The following is a 25643-nucleotide window of genomic DNA, read 5'->3' on the forward strand; positions in this document are numbered from 1 at the left end:
AGCTTTTTAAACAAGTTCCTCAAGGTTTAACAAGCTCTGATGCCAGTGGTTATGGGACCACATTTAAAGCAACACCGATCCAGACCATGACCCCATTCACTGAAACTATCGCTGACCTAATCTTCAAGCTTGACATACAGCCCTGCTTGCTTTGTGGGGAGGAGAATGGCTAGTTATTTGTACGGAGGCTAGAGTTCTAGCCTCATCATTTACATTAACGTCTTGATCTGGGAATGTCACTTCCCCGCTGTAAGATTTAATTTCCCCCACTGCAGACGAGGATGTTGGACCAGATCAGTCTTCCCAACCAAATCTCTGAGAACGTGTGGCAAGTATGCCTTGAGATATTGATCGATGTGCAGTACAGCCATTTTCCATGTGGACAATGACATGAAAAAAGATTGGGAAAACCTAAACTAAAGCTATCTAAGGACCCTTCTAGCTCTCAGGTTCCATTTATTTCAAAGAGCCACATACTGAAACAGCTTTTTCTCTGTTGGATAGCTTTGTAAGAAAATTCTTACTAGTGTCATATTGAGCTGAGAGTCTTTATCTTTGAAACACTGGCCCTTTGGTGCTACCACGAAGCCCACTTCTTTTAAGTGGTAAGCAACTATCTCCACTTTCTTTTCAAAAATTCTCAGGATTGAAAGGGACCTTTTAGGTCATCTGTTCAAATCTCTCACTCTGTCATGGAAGAAACAGGGTTGGATTTTGTTTGTTTGCTTCTTTTCTGAGTACACATTATGTACAAGGCCACAAACAGATAAAAAAAAACACAGCTTTCTCACCGCCAGTGAACTCTAGTGGCAGAGGCAAAGAAATGAACAGTTACATTACAATGTCAAGCTAAAAGTATCAGATAGAATTCCTTATAATTATATTTTAGCTGATTTCTGCAACAACATTTCTTTACATTTTTCTGAGTGTTTTTATTCTTTCAGATGTTTGATAGATATAAAGTTAAACTTTTTTGAATATTTAAAGTCTTTTTGTTGTTCTAAAGTGTCATTTTGATAAATCTTGCTATAAAGTTCTTATAAATCTGATCTATAAATCTGTTCTCATCAGATGTGAATATTCTTTAAGACTCATATACATTGCTGTGATAATTTTATTCCAAATTCAGTATTTGCACAGAAAATATAATTCTACCTACTCACCCAAACTGTCTTTGTACAAAAAAGCATGTGGCTTTATGTATATTTACTTTATAAAACTTGAAGACTTACCACAGTGTTTTTCAGGGTTCTGTCCCTTTATTTTGCTTTAAAAGTTCATCTACTCCCAGTGTTTCAGTTCCAACTGACTTCCACTGTCAGTTACATCCTCATGGTTTCCATATTTCATACTGAATCCATACCTCTCCTTTTACTCTCACATCTATATAGCCACTGTCTTCTGGACATCTTTACCGTCATGTTTCACAAATACCTCAGTTTTTCCTGAACACTATCTTTTGCCTATCTTGAACTCCTCTTCTTGGTAAGAGGCACCAGTATCCTATTGGAATCATGCTACCCAATAACCTGATAAACCATTGTGTAGTCTCCCTCACTGACCCTCCTCACCCATCAACCAACTAATGATAAGTGTTGCTGATTCTACTTCATTAACCCCTCTAGTAAGTATTTCTTCCTCTTCTGTCCCATTGCTATAGCTTTTGTTCAGGCCAGTAGTGTGCTGGTAAATCTGCTCTCCAAAAAGAGAATCCTAATTTGTAGTGTTTGCTGAGATCTGTGGTGTAGATAACCCCACCAGGGTGGTTTCAAACCATCCAACTGAATGTCACTGAACCTGAAGCTGGGAAGAAGTATGCATGATTGCCTCTTCAAACCAGTACTGTCAGCTCCAGTACAGCTCTGCTATCTTTTCCCAAACTTTTACAGGAGCTGTTCTACTTTCAGTCTTAGTTCCCTCCAAACCATATTTCACAATGTCATTAGGTCAGTCTTTCTAAAAGGCAAATTCCATTCATTGATTTGTTCATGAAGTGTGTATGGAGCACCAACGCTATGCCAGGCAGGCAGTGATCACATTTCTGTACTTAAAACATTCTGTGACTCCTTTTTATCCACAGAATCAAGTTTAAATTGTCATACATGGCAAATTAGGTCCTCTATGCACTGGCCTTTCTCTTCCTTCTAAAGCTTCATTCCTCACTTCACCTTTGCTTGTAATAATTTATTAAATATCCATTTCTTATCTGGCTTAATAAATACATCAAAGCACTTCAATTTGGTTCTGACTTTATCACTGTGTTTTGTGTGACATGCCAAAGTTATGGAAATTACTGGATAAGAATACAGGCTTAGGGCTTCCCTGGTGGCTCAGTGATGAAGAATCCACCTGCCCATGCAGGAGTCATGGGTTCAATCCCTGATCTAGGAAGATCCACATTCCCGGGAGCTGCTGAGCCTGTGCGCCACAACTATTGAGCCTGTGCTATAGATCCAGGGAGCTGCAACTATCGAGCCGGCCTTCCACAACTATTGAAACCCTCACCCTCGAGCAACAAGAGACACCCCTAGCCACAGCTAGAGAGAAGCCCATGCAGCAACAAAGACCCAGCACAGCCAAAAATAAATAAATAAAAGTTTTTTTAAAAAAAATAGAGGCTTAGAAGTTAGACAGATCTAGATTCAAACCCTGTGCTTGTTACTCGCTGTGTGACTTTGCCAAATGAAAATCTCTCTGACCCAGGGTCTTCCCCTCTGTGAAATGGGAACAATGATGATAGATTCTTAGGATTGTTATGAAGATTAAATTAGAGAATACATAAAAAGTTATTAGCACAGCCCCTGGCACATAGTAAAAGTTCAGTAAGTATTGCCTATTATTATCCCCACATTATTCATAACAGTTGTTAGCTTTTAATTAAGTGTAGGTATAGTATGGATTGTACCTAAAAAAGTCATATTTGTATCACAGCCCTGTCTTTTATCATTTTCTCTCCCGATTAAATAACATACATATCAGCGTTGCTCCCCTCTTCCTATTGAACTTTTAACATTTCTTAATTATTAGTGATGTTTGAACATAAACACTATGATAGGTGATGAAAAATTAAAATAACACACCCTTAGGTTGGAGTTTTTTTTAATGTTTTCAGAACTTCTTTATATAACCATATTTGACTGTATGATTCACAAATTGAAGTAGAAGAGAAGTATTATTATAATCATGGTTCCCAACTTATAGATGAGAGAAATTAAGTTCAGGTTACGATAGTGAACTGTGGAAGTGAACACCTGGTCTTCCAATTCATTGTGCTTTTCCCTTCATATCAGACTATTCCTCAGACTCAGTCAACACATCACATCATTCCAGCCCCAGATATATTCCTTGGATCTTCTAGACTATATGAATTTGTGTTGGTCACTTGTGACATATCATACAGCATTCTGGTTGTTGATCTTTTACGTGCACATATGCACATTTTTTTCCTCAATAGATGGTAAGCTATACTTTTAAAAATTATTTATTTGTTTTGGCTCCAGATCTTAGTTGCAGCATGTAGGATCTTTTTAGTTGCAGAATATAGGGGTTTTTTTGTTTTTTTTCTTTCAGTTGTGGCATGCAGGATCTAGTTCCTTAAAGAGAGATGGAACCTGAGACCACTGCATTGCGAGCATGGAGTCTTAGCCACTGGACCACCAAGGAAGTTCCAATGGTAAACTATACTTGAGGACAAGATTAAGTCTTATGCTTCTTTCTGTTCCCTATAGTATTAGCGTAGTATTGATACATTGAACATGACTGATGGACAGATGGAGGGAGGGAGAAAAAAAAAGGAGACAAAAAATGTAAAAAGATTAGTTCTGCACAAATTATTTATATACAAATTTGACCCCATAGAAAAAATCAACTACCTGTTAAAAGTGTCATTTGCCAATAGAAGGGATAGTTATGTGTGGAAGGGACAGTTACATGAGAATCATGTAAAATTTGGGAACATATATGTGATGTTCCTCATGCAGTGATCATGGTTTATTGATGCTTGCACAGTGGTAAAGCTGAAGGTAGGACCAATAAACAGCAGGAGCAGAGACCAAGATAATTCTGTGAATAACAGAGGTAGATATATAAATATCACTTGGAGAAAAAAATATTCCTAAGAGAAAGCAGTGTTTCTTTTCTAATTATGGTGGATAAATAATATAGCTATGACAGGAGCAATCATCAAATAGGTTTAGCACGAGGAATAGATGTAATTCTGGACTCCTAAACACACACAAATTATAGAAGTATAACAATTAATTGAGCAATACAAGAAAGAAATTATAATCTGATTATCTCCTAGCTTATCTTTCCTGTAAATCAAGATTTTAATGAGTTATATATAAAGAAAGCTACATATGTCATTTTTTTCCTTCAAACCATTTTCATTTAGGTAGGGTCTGTTATCACTTCACAAGGTTTGCCTTTTAAAACAGTACACAAAAGGATGAAAGGGAGAGAAAAATAAGAAAGAAGGATCTATTACATGTTACTAGTTCCCAGATATCCAAATTAGTTTATAAATTACTTCTCAATTAGAACAAGGTATGCAGCCTTAATTATTAAGAGCATATCAGAGTTATTTTTAGCCATTGCTGTAGCAGTATTATGCAAAATAAATATAGCTTTTCTATTTTAAAGCTGATTCTGTGACTCAGCAGGAGGAAGGACAAGTAAAAAGGACAGGTGTAATTGTATGCAAATTTATAAAACCAAAATTCATATCGTTGGATATTCCTAAAAGCTGACTTAAAGAGTAGAAGAAATTCAGCATGATTATATTGAGGGAATAATGTTATTAGTAAACAAGATAACCTACATTGTCTGCCCTCACATTATTGTAAAACACTTTATCAATACAAATGATAATAATTATAATTTATTCCTCGACTGCATGGCAAACATGTTAATATATTTTATCCCTAATCCTTTCATAAACCCTACAAATTGGGATTACTTGTGTTGTACAGCTATGAAAACTGGTATTCAAGAGATATATAAGAAGGATTATCTTCCTTGTTGCATCTTGTTAAAAATTCCCACCTATGAATCCACAATTTGCAGCTTTGAAATTATATTTGATTCTATGTTAAGTGTAACACAGGTAACTCAGTCATCAAGTTGCAATAGTTTTTTTATTTTTTTGTTTTTGGTTCTTTGGCCACCCCTTGTGGCTTGCAGGATCTTAGTTCCCAGACAAGGGATGGAACCTGTGTCCCCTGCAGTGGAAGTGTCGAGTCCTAACCACTGGACCACCAGGGAATTCCCTGTTTTTTTTTTTTTTTTTTTTCTTTCAATACTCCTTCACAGTCTATTATTTCTTTTCTATCCTCACAAAAATTCTTTCTTGACTTCAACTAATTAGTGGATTTTTATAAGTAACATCTGAAGTTCTTTTATTCGCTCATCCATTCAGTCATTCAAAAACAGGCTTGAATTTTTAAAAACTATACACACACAAGTGTGTAAAATAATACACACAAAATCCGATTTAATGGTGATTATCCCCCAGTATTGCAGGCGTGAGTAGATGGCTTTTACTTTACTCAGTTTTTACTTTATATAGGTCTGTATTGTTTTGCATTTTTTCCAGAATACAACAATAATATTTATCATTAAACATTTTTAAAACTCTGTTTCTAGTAGAAGCCACTGCTATGCTAAATATTGCAATGAGTTCTAAAAATACAAAAGTGACTAAGGCATGATCCACCTGTTTAAATCTGCTGGGAGAGTAGGGAATGGCTTCATAGAGTAGCTGACATTTGAACTATTTTTTTCAAGCAAGGAAGGGTAGAAGTGCTTTCCAGAAAAGGGAAATAATATGTGCAAGTCACAGATGCACAAGGATATGGTGTCCTCAGAAAGATAAAATGTATGTGAAAAGGAGTGGTCTGAGACAACCAAAGAGCATTAGTTTGTGAAAGGCTGTGTGTGATATGCTAAGGAATTTGTTAGTAAAAGATGGACATATAGCTTTGTAGGTAGCTTAAGCTCATTTTTAGAAATATCTGTTTGGTAGGCACATGGAGAGTGATGAAAATGAGACTGAAAAGAAGGGGATGAATTAGGAGGCTATTGCTCTAACCTAGGAAAGAGGTTAAGATCCTGAGCTAAGATTCTGCCATGGCTCACACTCCAAAGGCATGTCTAAGTACAATCAGCAGGATTTCATTAATAGGTGGAAGCCAGGAATGATTCTGAGGATTCTAGTATGACAAACTAATCTAATTCCAGTTCTGCACTCTGCTAAGTAAGTAGCCCTAAACAAACACTTTTATTACATCATTTTGCTGGTTAAAAACTTACATTGATTTCTTGTGCATGTGTGCGAAGTATGTCAGTCATGTCTGACTCTTTGTGACCCCACAGACTGTACCCCACCAGACTCCATTGTCCATGGGATTTCCCAGGCAAGAATACTGGAGTGGGTTGCCATACCCTCCTCCAGGGGATCTTCCCAACCCAGGGATCGAACCCAGGTCTCCTGTGTCCATCTCCTGCATTGGCAGGTAGGTTCTTTACCTAGGAAGCCCCATTGATCTCTTACAGGCCATCAAATCAAGGTTTCACATCGAGTTAATCTGCCTTCTCCACCTAAGCTTTTCTGTCATTAATTGCACACAGACTTACCAAGGCCATTTTTACTTGTTTTTACTTTATTATCTCTGTTTGGTTTCTCTTATTTGAATGAATGTCTTCCGCACTAAAATATGCCATTTAAAATCCTAAGTATCATCTGAGACTCAGTTCACTCATTTGTTTACTCAATAAATGTTTGAGTTCTTGTGTGCCAGATACTGTGCTAGGTCCTAAGGAATAAAAGCTGAGAAACACTAAGGCTCTCATGGTTAATGACACTGATAATACAGCATGGTAACACAGTACCTCTATGAGGGTACTCATAAAGATACACACTGGGGATAGAATGATGTCTGCACTATAGCTGGGTAAGTTGACCCTTGCTTGTGCCCCACCCCTAACAAAAATTTGGCATCTCTCCACAGACAAAAGTGCCTTTGTGGGAGCTATAAGTGTCTATGATGAGGGATCTGGGAGGAATCTTGCCCAAGTGTGCACTGGGTAATAGACATATAAACCACTGTCTTGGTCCTGGCTTTGGACCCTTCAGTGGCCCGTGAACTGGCTCCACCACTTCATGTCCTCAACTCAGGAACTCCTGCAAAACACTGTCTTAGACAATCACTTACAGATGAAAGAGCCATTGTGGAACTCCAGGTTTCCAGCATAGAACTTCCAGAATACTGAAGCAAAATAATTACAAGTTTGGACTTATCAGAAAGGGTTAGAAAAAAACCAAAACATGATTTTACTGCATCAACCCTTCCCCACACAGCAAAGCTTAGGGCCAAGAGCTATCTTCTGAGCCTGTGATATCTCCAAGAAGGAAAAGTGAGTGTGTGAGTGACCAGCTGGCCTCCCCAGCTGTGTGGAACGCAGAAAGGAGCTCATTTCCTTTCCAGCCCATCCATGAACTGAATCACGAACTTCAGGACAGGGGATTGGGAAGAGTCTGGGAGGATACCAGATAGAGTTCTTGGAGGGTGTTGAAGGAACATGGTTCATACTGTGCTGTGGACTCCATCAAGAAACCATAAGCTGCTGGGGATGCATCACTCACGATCCCAACTGGTCCACAAGCACCCCCAGCTCTTGGCACAACTAATATGCACACATGCCCCCACCCTGTGTCCAGCTCCCTGTGTGCACTTCTGACAACAGTAGTGGTGAGACTGAGCGGGGCCCCCGGGCACAGAGGCCTCAGTTTGATTCCTATTTCTTTAGGCAAGACTCCAGCCTTCATGACCTTCCCTGAATTCCGAAGGGCAGATTCAAACACACCCATGTTAGTGCATGTAGATATTCCTCATTCTACTTAATGGTTGCATAGCAGTAAAGAATCCTCCTGCCAATGCAGGTGATGCAGGAGACACAGGTTCAATCCCTGGGTCAGGAAGATCCCCTGGAGTAAGAAATAAAAACCCATTCCAGGATTCTTGCCTGGAAAATTCCATAGACAGAGGAGCATAGTGGGTTATGATCCGTGGGGTCACAAAGAGTCAGATACGACTGAGCACACACGGAAAGCCAGCCAGAATCTGCAGGCCACAGAGAAAACCATAAACTAGAGCTTTAGCACCACCTTTGGGAAAACAAAAGGAAAGCTATCAGCACTTGGCGATGTAGTTAAAGGATTGAAGATGGCATCTTAGGCACCATGAACAGATTGACCGAAGTGTGAGATTGAGAAGCACCACTCTACTGGTGGAAGAGGTTGGTGGCCAATGGGAAACGCAGGAAGTTTGGTAGGAGGCAGGGAGTGGAAAATGAGTCTGGAGATGCAAGCCACATCAGATCATGACAGTCCAGTTTTAAGGGCTTGGTACTTTAATTCTGCTGGTTGAAATTGGAAATGAATGTGTGAGCCATAGGACACATATAAATCTGATAAAAATGAGTTTCAAAGCAGAAGTGTAGGATTCAAAGGCTAACCCATTAGTATCTCCATTCTCTCTTTCCCAGACTCCTCTCCAAAACCTCTGAGGCTGTGGGGAACTATTATTAAACCCTTTTTTTTTTGGCTGCATCATGCAGCATGCAGGATCTTAGCTCCTCCACTAGGGATCGAACCCTCAACCTGCAATGAAAGCAGAGAGTCTTAACCATTGAACTGCCAGGGAAGTCTCTCAACATTTTTCAAAATGATAACCCACAAGATTAAATTTCAGTTATTAATAGATGGAATACTTTGACTTTCTGAGAATAGGGGGAAAGATAGGAGGTTGTACCAGTACTGCATTTAAAGAGTGCAGAAATAGGGATAGGGGTCTCCAGATAGGTGGTCCTACTGAAAACCTGAATGAGATGAAATACAACGAAAGTAATTTCTGAATTTGTGTGGTCATTATTCTCCTGGAGTACAGGCTAGAGCTGAGAATTTGGCCTTAGCACAGGCAGCAGGCCCTGCAGGGGCAGAGAAACTAACAGAGCTTTCTGTGCTTGCACAGTGCTAGAGTGGAAAATGCTAGAAAATTAAAGGACCTCAACATGCAACTTGTTTTCTCTGAATCTTGAGCTATGTTGGTCAAGAAGCTAAAGAAATAAAATTTTGAAAACATAGTATAAATTTTTGCAGTCTCATAGCATTGAGTAGACAAAGGCTTGCCAGAGGACAGGGGCCCCAAAGAATGTACTAGGAGTTAAAAGACTGATGTGGAGATCTGACACTAATGATCTACAACCTCCCTTTTAACCTAGGGCACTTAATCTGGATGTGGCATAAGGCTGAGAATTCAGGCTGGATCTCTTAGAGCGGCTGTTCATAACAGAAAAACTAGTAGTACTTTTGATGATTGTACTGAGCGGAAGTGACAAAATGGTGGATTTGAAAGACTTCAAACATATGGTTAGTCCTCCATCAAGATGTTTGCCATATTCTGTAACTCTAAGAAGCAAGAGCCTAAACCTGTGAATCAAAAATACTATTGAAAAGCAGAATGGAATTTCCTGTAATTTCTCTGGTCTGAGGAAACCAAGAGACTCCTAGAGGGTTGTGCACTACACACAAGGGTAAACCCGACATAGACTGAATCTCATAAAACTGCAACCAGCTTCACCTAAGCACAGACCCTGACTGCGTTACAGTGATCATCTTTGCACACTGTTTGTCTGGCAGAGAGGGTGAGCCCTCTTGTGGAAGAGAACAGCGTCTAGAGACTCTACAGTTTCTATACACAGTAAATGGCTTTTAATAAAAGCGTGAAAGCACACTCACACAGGTGATTCATTTCCTTGAAGTTAACAAAGACTTAAAATAACGATAATTAAGGGCTTCAAAAATAGAAAGAAACATGGACAAAATAAACAATTTTGGAACAAAATGGAAAACTAAAATATGTTAAAAAAAATCAAATGATAGTTCTAGAACTGAGAAAGACAATCTGCAGTTAACTACAATATCTGAAATTGAGGGGATAGTTTTATGAGCAGATTGATATGCAGAAGACAGGATTAGTGAATTGGAAAAGAGGAAAACATAGGAAAAAGGTTAGGAAACAGATCTAGTATATTTTATACTGGAGTCCTCAAAGAGAAAAATAGAATGGGACAGAGGCAATATTTGATGAAATAAGGGCCAAGATTTTCCAAAACTCATGAAAATGTATCAACCTATAGATCAAGAAGCTCTGTGAACCTCAAGCAGAATAAGATGAAGAAAATTATACCTTGTAACATCACAGTAAAACTCTTAAGTAAAAAAAATATAATCTTAAAAGCAGTCAGAGAAACTAGACACTTTTTAAAGCAGCAACAATAAAAATAAACCTAATAGCAGATTTCTCAACAGAATTGTGGGATCCAAAGACAATGGAATGTTATCTTTAAAGTGCTGAAAGAAAATAGCAAGCTAAATTCTACTTCCAGAGAAAATATCCTATATAAATGATAGCAAAACAAAAAAAGAAAGAAAAAGAGTATTTGTCACCAGAAAACTTGCACTAAAAGCAATACTAAATGAAGTTCTTTAGTCAGAAGGCAAATGATCTCAGATAGAAACATGAAAATTCAAGAAGCAATGAGGACCACTGGAAAAGTATACATGGAGATCAGTATACTGGCAATAACACACACAATAAGACTGTCTTGTGGAATTTAACATGTATGTAGAATCAAACTTCATAATGATAATGCAAAATGTGGGAAAGGAGTCAACAGGGCCCAAACAGTTCCTACATCATGGGAAAATGGTATAAGTAATAATTTACATTAAACTGAGATAAGACAAAGATAGATCTTTTAATTCAGGGTAATTACAAAAAAATAAAAGGATGTCTAATAAGTCATTAGAGGGGAAAATGGGACTATTATAAAAACTGAAACAAAAGAGGACAAGAAAGGAGGAAAAAATAAAACATGATTTTAAACATATCAGGAATATGGGAATTCACTGGCTGTCCAGTGGTTAGGACTAGGTGCTTTCACTGCTGTGGCCAGGGTTCAATCCCTGGTGGGGAAGCTAAGATCCCACAAACTGAACAGCATGGCCAAAATATTAATTAATTAATTTTAAAAAATCAGTAACATAGTAGGTAGAAACCAAACTGTATCAATAATTCCATTAAATGCAAAGGACTAAATACTCCAATTAAAATACTAAAATTGTCATGTTGGATTACAAACCAAATCAGAGAAAACCAAACTATAATTAGTACAGGAGACACATGTTTTTTAAAAAAACACAGAAAGGCCCCAAATTAAACAACATAGAGATACACTATAATACTAGCCAAAAAGAAAGCTGTATTAATATTAAAGTAGACCTTAAGCTAAAAGCATTATTAGAGATAAAGACATTTCTTAATGAGAAAGGGATCATTCTGCCAGTAAAATATCATGATTTCACCTGTGAGTGTAGTGTGTGTGTGTTTCCAACAACATGACTTCAAAATCTTTACAGCAAATATAAACTAAAAAATAGACAATTTCACAATCATAAAGGGGACACTTGGGACTTCCCTGGTTAAGAATCTGCCTTCTAACTTGGGGGATGTGGGTTCAATCCCTGGTAGGTGAACTAAGATCCCGCCTTGCATGGGATAACTAAGCCTTCACTCCACAACTAGAGAGAAGCAACCAAAACCTGATGCAGCCAAATATTTTTTAAAAAGAGGGGGAAACTTGCACACATCACCCATAATGGCTGTGAGAACAAACAAATATTATAAGCACAATTAACAAACTCGATCTTTCAAGAGGAAAGAACAGTCCTGGCAACAAATGGTGTACCAGGTTGGCCCTCACCTGGCATCCAGGAACATTGCTTCTGAAACTCTTCCTATGCAATGTGAGGTTGTATCTGCTGTGCTGGCATCATTTCAGTGAACACCTGCTTACCTTCTGGGAGCCTAGAATTTTGGTGGGCCACGTATGCCTGCATGGTTTAGCCCCCAGTAAAGCCCTTGAACACTGTGCCCGTGTTCCTGCATTCACTGCTGGAGGAAGACTGCACTCTGTGTGGCCCCTTCAGAGGAAGCTGCACGGTTTCCTCCAGGCTCTGATCTGTCTTTTCCCCTTACAGATGCAGCTGCATAGCTCTTCTGTGTTGCTGAAACAAATCAACAAATCTTAGCTGTGAGCATGAGCATACGCTTCATCTTGTGAATTCTTCTATTGACACATTGAATGTGTGGATGGTCATGGGACCAAGACGAGTGTATTGGAAGTGCTTACACAAGTGGCATCACAACTGTTCCCCAAACTGTATATAAAGAGTTTACAATAAAATACTGTACACACAACTCATAGTGTTCTTTTGCACTAAAAAGATTTCAACAAAAGCAAGCAAAAGATATGAGGAAAGCATAGCTCAGAACTTGGACACATGCCAGCATAATAAAAACAACTTCCTCCTGGGGTGAGAAAGTCATGCCTCTTCCTCTGCAACCGCAGAACCTAAGAGAGTGCTGAAAGTAAGTTTTTAAAGAAACGTATCCTATTATAGGAAAATGCCTTCAACTGCTAAAACTTTTAGGTGAGTATTCCCTCTTCCTATTACTGCAAAACCACATTCTTACATATATAATGAGAGCAGAAATTTAAATGTAACATGATACAAATAAGTGTTGGAATACTACTTTAGGCTATCACCAAGACACTATTGCATCACAAATTACTTCCAGGACCAAAAATGTCAGCTGTTCACAAATTTTCTACTAATTTCTACTACAAAGTTATTACTATTAATGAAAAAACTCCTGGTCAAAGTGTATCAATATGCAGTTTAGGAGTTTGCAGATCTCAGTACAAAGAAATTTTTTTAGAAATGGCTAGTTATTATGGGCTTCCTTGGTGGCTCAGATGGTAAGGAATCTGCCTGCAATGCAGGAGAGGTGGGTTCGATCCCAGGGTCAGGAAGACCCCCTAGAGAAGGGAATGGCAATGCACTCCAGTATTCTCACCTAGAGAACCCAGGGACAGAGGAGCCTGGTGGGCTATAGTCCATAAGGTCGCAGAGTCAGACATGACTGAGACTAAGCAGCAGCAGTTATCTATACACAGGAATTTTACTAGTGAAGTTAGATGAATCTCTACCTGCTATCTTGTCTGTACAACACAACTGTCAGAGCAGTCAGAGAAGTACTATAAAAAATGAGAACTGCCACAAATAATCAGCATCACATTTTAGGGCCATTAAACTGCAATTAAACTTCTGCTTTAAGAAAAATTTTTGGAAGTCACAATTAACAGTCGACAGAGTGATGGAAATAAACTTTTAAAATCTGGATTTGCCATTATTTTATTATATTAATAGTCACTTCAATAGCTTCACCAAGAATTTCTCTTAATCCAAGGGGAAAATAAATTTCTCTAATCTTTCCACATTAAAAATACAGAACTGTGACAGAGCAGGATTCTGCAAAACATCAATGACTGAATCATGTACAAAGCAGGTCATTGTGATAAAACAATAAAGGAAATGAAAAACTACATATGGTCATGTTTTTATCACTTTTTAAAAAGTTACTCTTTCGAATACTAACTCAGCACAAGTTACCCTGGTACTGTTTGTGTTTCTCACCTAACCCATTTTGATTCTTTTGAAATTGACAAAGTAACTTTAAAAATTCCCCTAACAGAATTCATGGAGGGGCAGTAAAAATGAATAATCATATATGGTTTACACAAGCATGTGTAAAACTTGTTCAGGAATCGTATGCTTTTGAGATAGTTGGGGGATAAGGGTTACGTTATCCTGCATAGCCTGTATCATGGATTTATTGTATATGGCAGTTGTCAGTGTCCAGAATCCAATCTCAATACAGTTTCTAACTGTCTCAAAGCACTGAGGACCTAGTGGGATCCAAAAGACTACCCATTTTCCTTATTCCCAAGAGGTCCTTAAATTAATGGCTAATCTATGAAAGAAGGTCCTTGTCTTCAGATTTAATTAGGTACTGATGTACTCTTTTTTAGAATTAAACACATCAATAAGCCCAAAACAGAGATCTGACTGATCATTATGCTGCTTCTGACTTTTAATTAATGATGAGAATTTGTGCCCACTCAAGAGAGGTGGCTGTACATTTCATATGTAAGCAAAGGCAAACAAGTTAGGCAAGCTTCAAAACTTTAATACAGAAAAAAAAGACACTTCCAAAAATAAATGTCACACAAATAAAAGGTTTTTAAAAAGTGAAAGATAATCATGAAACAAAACCGTTTATTATCAAAATATACTAAATACTTAAATCTAATGATGTTGAGTGTTCAAATTCTGGGCCAATGTAGCTTATAATAACATAGTAAAGTAGTGTTTTTCATGATAAGGCTGTTTTAAGACATCACTTAATATAGTTACTTTTTAAACCTATATTTTCTTAAACATCCATTTCACAATTCATTTATTTATTTTACATTCATTTGTAAAAACACATTTTCTAACACTGGGTTATTTTGTGCTTTAATAATAATGAACCATGGTAAAATACTTCAGTGATTTAAAATCTTTGCTAACGACTATACCCATCACAGATTTTTTGGACACTTATACAGCTACTGCAATAATCAGAAGAGCTACAACTCTTCTTGAAAATGACACTCAAGTTTGGTAAGCATGCTAATAATTAGAGATGTATTTTTTTCTAAGTTAAATCATCAGGATTTTCTCATATTCTTTAAAATCTTCAAAGATAATCTGCTCATTTAAGTTACTTTAAACTGACAAATTATAAAACAGAGCAAAAGTGTCATTTTAGAATTTTCTTTATAATTTCTATGGTTAAAACATGGATGTCCTCTTTCAAACTGTGATAGCACTAAAATTCTATTTTTGAAATTCCAGATTTTAAAATGTTAAGAAATACAATGCTAGTTACATCTAGAGGGGTATTTTAATGAATTAACCTAATTATTCTTCAGGTCTATAAAGACTTTTCTTCAGTGTGGGTGACATTGCCTTATATTCATCTCAGTACTCTAGAAAATAATTCATTTTATATGTGATCCAAGACAAACCCCGACATATTCTAAATTCTCTTCTATAACAAAGGACTAATGTATATCATCCTTTAGATTGACAATTTAGTAGACAGATGCAAATCTAAAGCAAAATTTATATAATTAATGGTGCTTAAGGTGGACACAACTGAGAGACTAGGCACACACTCAATGCCAAGTACAACAGACTTCATCCTTAGAAGCTGGAATTAATTTTCATGCAAAATTTTATATAGAGTATTGATCCTTACTTGTAGATAAGGCAATTTTTTATCTTTCAAAGTAATCAAGACAAATAGTAGAAAAAGCATTTTATTTAAATGGAAAAAGCTACATTAAGATCTGTAAAAGGTGTCAATATAATATTGCCTATACAGAAAAAAATTCAGATGTGAATAGCAACAAATAAAAGTTATACATCTTTCTACTTAGCAGTGCAATTAATTCACATTGTAATAAAGTTAAGTCAAGTATAACAAAATCAAAACAAGTGTTTCTCCATAATCAGTATACTGAGAATTACAGTGTAAAGATCATTTCAGGTTTAAGAAATCTGCAGTCAATCTACAGAATACCCCAAGACAAGGGAGACAGTTAATTCATTTCATTATCAGCTGTTGGGTTTTTTCAATACTGTTCACAGGAAAAAAGTAACAAGTTGACATACATGTAAATAGAATATATTTAGTCTATACAGTAAAAAAATACAAATTATAAAGTGAGCTAACAAAGAATGAAATCTGAATACAGATTTATAAAACTGACATCTTAGATAACACATACAGTATTTTTCATGTAAAAACATCTAGTTTCAGCAAAAAATAATTTGGTTGCTTTTCAGATGCATTGTAGATCTTGAAGCTGAAGCTGCAGATGTCCAAGTATCTTAAAAACCATAATAAGTGTCTTTCTCAATGCATACAAAATGATAAATGCTCTCATCAAAGTCTCAAGAATATTTCTGGAAGTGTGTTTTGTCTTGCTTCAGAAATACATTTAAAATGGGTAAAAATCAAAGGATTCCATGGTACAATGAAACAGTAAACAGTGCTCAATTTACTGCTAATGTTGAAAAAACCTAGATTTTACAGTACTCTGGTATATATGAAATTTTTTTTGATTTTACATTGCATATTTCTGAGTCCATTCTCTTGCATGTCTGTTGTATCTGTAGATATACAAAAGGGATACAGTAAAAACATACAAATTAAATGTTTTAGAAGATCTGTCTATGTAAAACTGTCTAACTTTTTACATTTAATCACAATAATCATACATATACCAATTATTGGGTCAATGTGACTTTGGTTCATACATAAATAAAACAGAAAACATAAGGGATTTCTTAAACGAATAGATCTCTTTACAACCTATATGAAAATGTACCTAAGTTATAAATAACAAAATAAAGAAGTCAATTTCTAATACAAATCTATAAAAGTCAACCCTGAATGGTCATTATCTGTAAAATGCAAATGAATCAATGGTACCAGCAAGATGTAGGTCAGTTTAGGGGGAGTTAGGGATAACTTCTCCTCCTGGGAGAAAGTAAGGAATATGATATTCAGTACTTTCCAATTACCAACTTCTTAAATTTTAAATTTACTACTTAGAATCAAAAAACATGCATATTATGCAAAGGCAAAACAAGTACTATTAAATAGTAAAGGATGAAACAATATGTGGGAAGGGGTGAGTTTTTTTGTAAAAAGAGTAACAAAGTTTAAAAAGAAAAAGATCTACTCCTTTGGAAAGATAAACTTAACAAAAATAATAAGCTTAACTAAATGTACTTAAATACACTGATAATACTTATGTTTTGGCAGACTACACAGAAATGCACAGAAACCAATATAAGCAAACACTTACTTTTCTTTGTCTGATTTATAGATTTGTGCAATATCTGGTACTAAGGGATCATCTGGATTAGGGTCACAGAGCAGAGAACATATGGACAATAAAACTAGATTTAAAAGAGAACAACATATTAGGTAATGAGTTTTCTACTTTATACAAAAGTACATATGTAAAAATAATTTTAATTAATAGACAATAAACTTATAAAGAAAAAAAGAAAAATGAACACATTAAACTACATTTGAGATTAAAACACACAGACTCCAAATACACAACTGGAAAATATTAGAATAGCATCCTAACCTCAGATGTTTCTTAGAGATACCTTTTTACTTTAACAAGAAAACTGTCCACTTTTTATTCTATTTTAATGCAAAAAATCTGTGTTCAAATCAATTCAAGGTAAAGCAATCAAATTATAGTTAATAATTCAAACTATTTTGGGAGACTGAGCTCATGCACTTTTTATTTGGACTTAGAGCTAAAGAGGGAAGATTTGTAAATTATTTTCAATGAAATTTTTTATTACATGTATGTTATTTGTATCAAATACACTTAAAAATAATATGTGCAGCTATCATTACATAACTTGTATATTTTACAATGTAAATTAAAATTGAAAAAATATAGTAGCTGTCTCTTGCCATGTTGAATCCAAATACTAATATAAATAGCTATACTTTAAAAAGCAAAAACAAACAAACAAACAAAAACCTAAGTATCTGAAAAAGAAGGGAATAAGGACTCTGGTTCCTCATTTGTCTGCTTCCATGCCACCACTTCCAAGGGGATAAATGGAGTCTTTGGAACAATCTTCCCATCTTCACCTTCCTCTGCTATGTTCCTTTATCTTTTCCTACTGTTACACATCCAAAGGTGAATTTATAAGGCAGAGGTGATCCTTAAATGACCTGAAAAGGTGGCGATAAGGGCTAAGAAAAACTAACATTTCATTCCTCTTTTATCTTCCATCTACCCAATGACATTTTAAGTCTGTATATTAAACAAATAGGGTAAATTATCTGGGCTCATGTCTCCAGAAAGTTTCCAAACTAAACTCATGATAAAAAGTGAAATAAAACATTTAGAATATTAAGAAGTGATAAATGAACACATAAAAGGAAAATACAAGCTACTTTATAAACTAAGTAAGAGGGAGGTTCCTCATCTCCCCCCTCCTGCTAACAAGAACCCTGTACCCTGATTTCACTATTATGCACACAAAAAAAATGTTTTAAGGGAAAAGGTAACAATAGTTAATGTTCATTTGAGGCCACAAGACTGGAAAAGGTCAGTTTTCATTCCAATCCCAAAGAAAGGCAATGCCAAAAATGCTCAAACTACTGCACAATTGCACTCATCTCACACGCTGGTACAGTAATGCTCAAAATTCTCCAAGCCAGGCTTCAGCAATGCATGAACCGTGAACTTACAGATGTTCCAGTTGGATTTAGAAAAGGCAGAGGAACCAGAGATCAAATTGCCAACATCCGCTGGATCATTGAAAAAGCAAGAGAGTTCCAGAAAAACATCTATTTCTGCTTTGTTGACTATGCCAAAGCCTTTGACTGTGTGGATCACAACAAACTGTGGAAAATTCTCAAAGAGATGAGAATACCAGACCACTTGACCTGCCTCTTGAGAAATCTGTATGCAGGTCAGGAAGCAACAGTTAGAATTGGACATGGAATAACAGACTGGTTCCAAATAGGAAAAGGAGTACGTCAAGGCTGTATATTGTCACCCTGCTTATTTAACTTGTATGCAGAGTACATCATGAGAAACTCTGGGCTGGATGAAACACAAGCTGGAATCAAGATTGCTGGGAAAAATATCAATAACCTCAGATATGCAGATGACACCACCCTTATGGCAGAAAGTGAAGAAGAATTAAAGAGCCTCTTGATGAAAGTGAAAGAGGAGAGTGAAAAAGTTGGCTTAAAGTTCAACATTCAGAAAACTAAGATCATGGTATCTGGTCCCATCACTTTATGGCAAATAGATGGGGAAATAATGGAAACAGTGGCTGACTTTATTTTTCTGGGCTCCAAAATCACTGCAGATGGTGACTGCAGCCATGAAATTAAAAGACGCTTACTCCTTGGAAGGAAAGTTATGACCAACCTAGATAGCATATTAAAAAGCAGAGACATTACTTTGCCAACAAAGGTCCATCTAGTCAAGGCTATGGTTTTTCCAGTAGTCATGTATGGATGTGAGAGTTGGACTATAAAAAAGCTGAGCACCAAAGAATTGATGCTTTTGAACTGTGGTGTTGGAGAAGACTCTTGAGAGTCCCTTGGACTGCAAGGAGATTCAACCAGTCCATCCTAAAGGAAATCAGTCCTGGGTGTTCACTGGAAGGACTGATATTGAAGCTGAAACTCCAATACTTTGGCCACCTGATGCAAAGAGCTGACTCATTGGAAAAGACCCTGATGCTGGAAAAGATTGAAGGCAGGAGGAGAAGGGGATGACAGAGGATGAGATGATGAGACGGCATCACCGACTCAATGGACATGAGTTTGGGTAAACTCCAGATGTTGGTGATGGACAGAAGACAGCATGCCACGACTGAGCGACTGAACTGAACTGAACTGAGTGCTTTACTATGTGCTAGTTGCATAGTGACCATATGTGGTAACACTATTATAATTCTCATTCAACATATGAGGAAACTAAGGCTATGTGAAACTGTTCTTAAAGGACAGCTTCTAAGCTAACTAATGAGAATCGACCATACAGCACAGGGAATTCTACTCAGTGCTCTATGGTGACCTAAACGGGAAGGCAATCCAACAAAGAGGGGATATATGTGTATGTAAAGCTGATTCACTTTGCTGTCCAGCAGAAACTAACACAATACTGTAAAGCAACTATACTCCAACAATTCTTTCTTTAAGTTTCTAGAAGTTGACAAAATGAATTGTTTTTTATAAAAAGCTACCAATATCAGAAGGTGAGTATTTAACACCTAGCAGTCTGCACTTTCTCTTGTATTTAGTTGCATAGTTCACTCAGTTCAGTCGTTCAGTTGTGTCCAACTCTTTGCGACTCCATGGACTGGAGCACGCCAGGCTTCCCTGTCCATCACCAACTCCTGGAGCTTGCTCAAACTCATGTCCATCATCAGTGATGCCATCCAACCATCTCATCCTCTGTCATCCCCTTCTCCTCCTGCATAAGCTAACTGAATTTCATTTTGTGATACTATTCCAGGTAAGTTTATTAATTTGAATAACCTTATGACAGTTATCTTTCCTATATCTAGTATGTAACAGTTATGTGAAAGATTTTTTAAAAAATACTAGAATCTACACAAACATTTTATAGGGACATTTTAGGTCAGAAAAATTGCCTTTCATAAATACCTAAATGATCCGAAGGGCTGTTACTTATCTAATACTTGAAATAATCATGGCTGTGGACACTGTTCCTATAAAGCTTATCAATTTTTACACAAGTTATGTAATCACGTAGTATTATTTAAAAAAATTTTTTAATGATCATTGATTCTTCCTCTAAATTCTTCAAGAGAAACAGTGTTCTTAAATTTTATAAAAAGGGAAAACTACCAAGTTACTTTGAGGGGCAGACGTTTCTAAATCAAAATAGTAACTCAGGCTCTCTTCTGTTAGAGACAAGACAAAATTAAGAGGGTGACAAAGCAAACAGCATTAGTGAATGAAACAAACAACTTCAGATGCCCTATATACACATCTCATAATTTAGCAAAGAATAATGCTACATAACTGTGAAAGTTGAGAATCTGCATGGAGTATTTATCAGTCCTTACAATGATGCTATTGATTGCTTGAAGTTTAGACTAACATGCTACATGTACTGCATTATTCTAAAGTGTGAATATGTCTTTCACTTTTTTTTTTTTTTTTTGCCATACCATGAGGCTTGTTCCCTGACCAGAGATTGAACCTGGGGCCCTTGGCAGTGAAAAGTCCGAGTCCTACCCATTGGACTGCAAGGGAATTCCTGTCTTTTTAAATTATTTACTTTATCTGCCTAGTTTGCCATTACTTCTTAGATGAAGTAAAAGAGAGGTAAAGCTTTATTATGTCAATAAATAATTCCATTTAATGAACGGGACAACTGGTCCTAAAATCTTATTTTTACTTCTGTATGTGTATCTCTTTCGGAGTCCCTTTCTGTTTTTAAAGATAAAGCCCAAACTAAAGGAATCAAATGTCAACAAGCTTATCTCCAAATTTCTAGTTCTACCATTTTAAATTTCTCTGATTTCATCATTTAGATCAGCCCATCAATCCCCCCAAGCAAGATAATATAAAAGCTATGAAAGGAAAGCAAAAGCAAAGCAGAAGAAAACACAGTAGATTGGTTTTTTGTTTCAAACTTTGGTCCCTAAGACATTTTTGCTGTATTTTTTCTCTCACTGTTATTAACTGTTTTAAATCTGATAAATGAAATTACCTTTTGACACAGTCAGAGCTGGTGACCACTGTGACCTCAGGATATCAAGACAAATACTTCCATTACTGTTTATGTTTGGATGGTAAATTTTTGTTGTGAAAGCAATCTAAACATAAAACAAAACAAAACTGTTGATAATCCATGAACTATGAAAGCAAACAGAACCAATTTTCTCTAGAGTAAAATGTCCTCAATTTCAAATAACCTTAGAGGAGAAATGTATTCAACACAAACTGGATGAGCATCTACTTTATCCAAATGTATCTTTAGCTACTGATAATGTGAAAGCAAATAAATTCAGTTTCCTACTCTTCCTAATGCAAGCAACTGAGAAGTATTTTAGAAAGTGTAATAAATAAGTCTGTACTAGCTGGTATGACTAGTTGAGTAGCACCTGAGATAATTAACCATGGCTTTCATCACCCCTCAAAGTGATCCTTTCTTTAATTTGATTATCAATTGACACCTGGGTCTAGAAATAGACTGCTGACCCTATTCTGGACGAAAGTTGAGGGGCCCCAGCTTATTACCTGTCCTAAGAAATCTACCAAGAATTCTAATCTTTCACAAGAATTGTTATATCATTTAATATATAAAGTTAATCAGATGTTTTTTAAAATCTAAGGTAATTATCTCGTGAGTGACAGGATTTGTTAATGATTCACTCCCTCACTGACACCCCATCATCTGTTGGTTTCTTCTTTAGAGCTAAGCTAAATTTAATAAGAGTGTGTTTTAATCTTTCCTATTTTTGTGCTTAGTTGCTCAGCTGTGTCCGGCTCTTAGCTGCCCTATGAACTGCAGCTCTCCAGGCTCCTCTGTCTCTGGAGATTCTCTAGGCAAGAATGCTTGAGTGGGCTGTCATGCCCTCCTCTAGGGGATCTTCCCAACCCAGGGATCAAACCCAGGTCTCTCACATTGCAAGTGGATTCTTGACCTTCTGAGCCACCAGGGAAGCCCAAGAACGCTGGAGTGGGTAGCCTATCCCTTCTCCAGGGGAACTTCCCAACCCAGGGATCAAACCCAGGTCTCTCACATTGCAAGTGGATTCTTGACCTTCTGAGCCACCAGGGAAGCCCAAGAACGCTGGAGTGGGTAGCCTATCCCTTCTCCAGGGGAACTTCCCAGCCCAGGAATCAAACCGGGCTTGTATTGCAGGCAGATTCTTTACCAGCTTAGCTAGCTACCAGGGAAGCTCTTAATCTTTCCTATACTAAATATAATAAAAAGACTGTATCTTATTTATTATATTTTGTATTCCCCAGTGCAACAGCATATGGTAGGTGCTCAATAAATGTTGGTTGAATACTTAAAAATTGAGAAAGAAAGATCAGCCTTGGAAAGAAAATCCCCTGAAAGGAAAAGTCTAATTCTTGACTATAAAAACTTCCAAACTACATATATGTAATGAGGAAGGTAAGACAGGTTAGGGAAGCTAATTTCTAACCTAACAAATACTGCTTTTTGTTTACAGACATAGTAAAATATTTGATGAGGAAACATATTTTAGATTCAGTGGCTTTATATAAAAGTTTGGACACGTCAACCCACCCACAGTCTTTTGACATCACGAAAATATCTCTGGATGGAGAGTAAAGTCCCTGACACTGGGGTGATATCAATGATAAAAAATAAAAATACCTTTGGTGGTTTAAAAGGATAGTCTGTCGGAAAATGTACAGTGAGAAAGAAGACTCCACCTTGATATGCGCTATCAGGCTGAAATTACAAAACAATTACATCAGTGTCTGACTGCTGTATTTGTTAGTAATCCAAAATGATTCCCTCCAAATACAACGGTTTGAAAAATAAAATGCCATCATTTTGTCTTAAGTTCAAATCATTTATCTTGAAAACAGGTTTCTCTTTGTAGGCATGAAGGAGGATTTTCCAGGAATCATGCCGAAATTATAGTTTAAAACAAAACAAAACTAGGACACACACAGTGGAGTGGTGTGATTTGCCCAAACAAACCTGTTTGTGAGTACAGATTGTTAAAGGTAAGTATACACACAAGACTCTGTCAGAAAAGAATGATGATTCGCAGCAGTAATCAGTATGAAAGAAAAGGGCTGAGGCTAGTATATATCTTCTGAATTATAAAACCTAAGTTTTTGTGCTCCTGCCCTTAAAGGGGCAAGACTAGAGATAAACTGAAATGACCAATTTATGAAAAGAAAAGGCTAAGTGACACTGTTACATAATTTAAACCTCAAATCTTCACTTAGTAACAGTTTACAAAATAATGTGGAAAATGCGAAAGAGCTGCAAATGAAACTAGAGAAATTCAGTTTCATAGAATTATCGAATTAGGAATCAACTTTACAAGAGGAATTCAAATTTGGCCATATGTCTTTATAGAAATTAGGAAATATTTATGCTATAAGCAAGAGAAAAAAAAGGATGATTTAAAAAGGGGAGAGGGGGAAAAAGTAGCAAAAATACCTTTAAATTCTATTTTAATTCATTTATTTTCATTAAATGTATCATGCTATACTCTGTCAACATGTTGGTAAGAACAGAAGGCTATCATTGATTCCTCCTTAAGTTTCTACATAGATATTAGAGGACTGTACTGTATAATTATTCTTACTATATACATTGTTTAATTCTAGTTTAGCAAAAATTATAAGGAATGTAGAAAATATAAGTTAATTACAATCAACAGATATGATCTTCTTAGATACTCAATCATACTATACAGCAGCATATTTACATTACTAAAATAAAGGGGGGTATGAGTAACATAAACTGCTACATGTGATTCACCTGAGAAATATTTGTGGAGGGCTATAATTCATAAGGGTGAGAGGTGATATTATTTTGAAAGTTCTTGGTAAGCAATGAAAAAAGATTCCTATCAAAATAGTTAAATAAATATGTTGCACTTCACCCTTTAAAAAACTAACTTAATGTAACAATTTAGTGATTTAAAACATTTGCCCAGGACTCCTGCTCTGAAAATTCAGTAACTGGTGTATGTTTTAAAAGTTAAGCATGAGGCAATATGATTAAAAACTCTATGGCTTCCTGGATAAAGCCCTTTCAAAGGGGGGAGGACAGAATGATGCTCATGGAAACATGTTACTAATATACTCTTATCCAGAAGCAGACCTGAGCTGTCAGTGCCCATTCTCACACAATCACATTTTTGCCCACAAAAAGAAAAGTCACAACTGCTTCTCAGGTGTAGAAAGAAATAATCTTAACAAAGGCAGTAAGTATAAAGAGAAGCCAGTTACAGAACAGCAGGTGATTTTTGAATTCAGGACAATGCAACAAAAGAGGCAAGCTCATGAGATGGCAACAGAGCCACTGCAAAATTGAACCTGATCTCACACAGCGATGAAACACTGCAATGAAACTTACTGCTTGTTACTTGTAGGAATTCCATTATTGGGTTAATTAGACTTATATCTAACCTACTAAAACGTGGAGAGTAATTACGCTTAGTTCCAAACAACTTTCTGTATTTAAAAAAAGATAAAGTAAACACAAAGCCTGGTTGCAAACTGTGTGTGATCCATTACTATGCATAATGGTCAGGGCTTTGGCAAAGCACTGTAAATGTGTTCCGAGCAAGTATTCGCCACCAGGGCCCTGGAAAATCATCATAAATCCTTTACTCATATTTTGCTTTCTGAGTGACTCAGAGTACAAGAAAATTCAACCCTAGCCACAAACATCTGATCAAAGATGAAATGGTAAGAATGAAGGATGACCGAAGGGATTAATTTCACATATATGAATCATACTTACAGGCCCCATAATAGTTGCTTGCCAGTGGAACACTGAAACAAACAAAGGAGTTTGGAGTCATTAACAAGAGTTCAAACCTGTACTATTAATGGTAGCAAAATCCTAGCAAGAGAGTAAAGCTTACAGTCATCTCCCACAGGTCCAGCCGAACAGTGAGCAGGTGGGTCACGTTGGAGATCACTTAACTCCTGAAGCAAAGCAAAAATACTTTGGATTAATTCTTTTTCAGTGAAACAAGCCCAATAATCCATGAAGACACAAGCAATTCATTTAAATATCATTTTAGGCAGTTCTATTCAAAATATGGACACATAAAATGTACTATGTCACTGATGGATAGAAAAATATGGAATAAGGTATTAAATTCCTTCATGAGACAGCTCCAAACTTTAAAAAAAATTAAATGAATTAAAATACTGTTTTTCTTTAGCATCCCCAATGCAAAATATTTTTGAGTATCTACTGTATACAAGGTAACTTAGGATTTTTTTCCCCTCAAATCTATATTATGCCCCTAGTACTTATATAGGTACTAGGTGTATGCTGCTGCTGTTGCTAAGTCA

At 36.4% G+C, this 25643-nt stretch overlaps 1 protein-coding gene across 6 annotated transcripts in view; it reads right to left on the reverse strand.

Annotated features, from left to right (window-relative positions):
* Positions 1-15317: 15317 nt before the first annotated feature.
* Positions 15318-25643, reverse strand: part of UBE2D1 (ubiquitin conjugating enzyme E2 D1) — a 35737-nt gene continuing 25411 nt past the window's right edge. For 3 of the 6 annotated variants that reach the window (XM_065922825.1, XM_065922822.1, XM_065922827.1), the window contains 6 exons: positions 25205-25268; positions 25081-25112; positions 22963-23040; positions 21322-21427; positions 16888-16981; positions 15318-16186 (listed from right to left, as the gene is read on the reverse strand). In XM_065922825.1, the coding sequence (XP_065778897.1) occupies positions 16141-16186; positions 16888-16981; positions 21322-21427; positions 22963-23040; positions 25081-25112; positions 25205-25268 (420 nt within the window). In that variant the 3' untranslated portion in view covers positions 15318-16140. Of the gene's footprint in view, positions 16187-16887; positions 16982-21321; positions 21428-22962; positions 23041-25080; positions 25113-25204; positions 25269-25643 lie in introns of those variants that run through there. The other 3 variants (XM_065922826.1, XM_065922823.1, XM_065922828.1) reach the window with 2 other exon arrangements.

Source organism: Muntiacus reevesi, chromosome 2 (assembly GCF_963930625.1).
Source record: "Muntiacus reevesi chromosome 2, mMunRee1.1, whole genome shotgun sequence".
Classification (NCBI taxonomy): domain Eukaryota; kingdom Metazoa; phylum Chordata; class Mammalia; order Artiodactyla; family Cervidae; genus Muntiacus; species Muntiacus reevesi.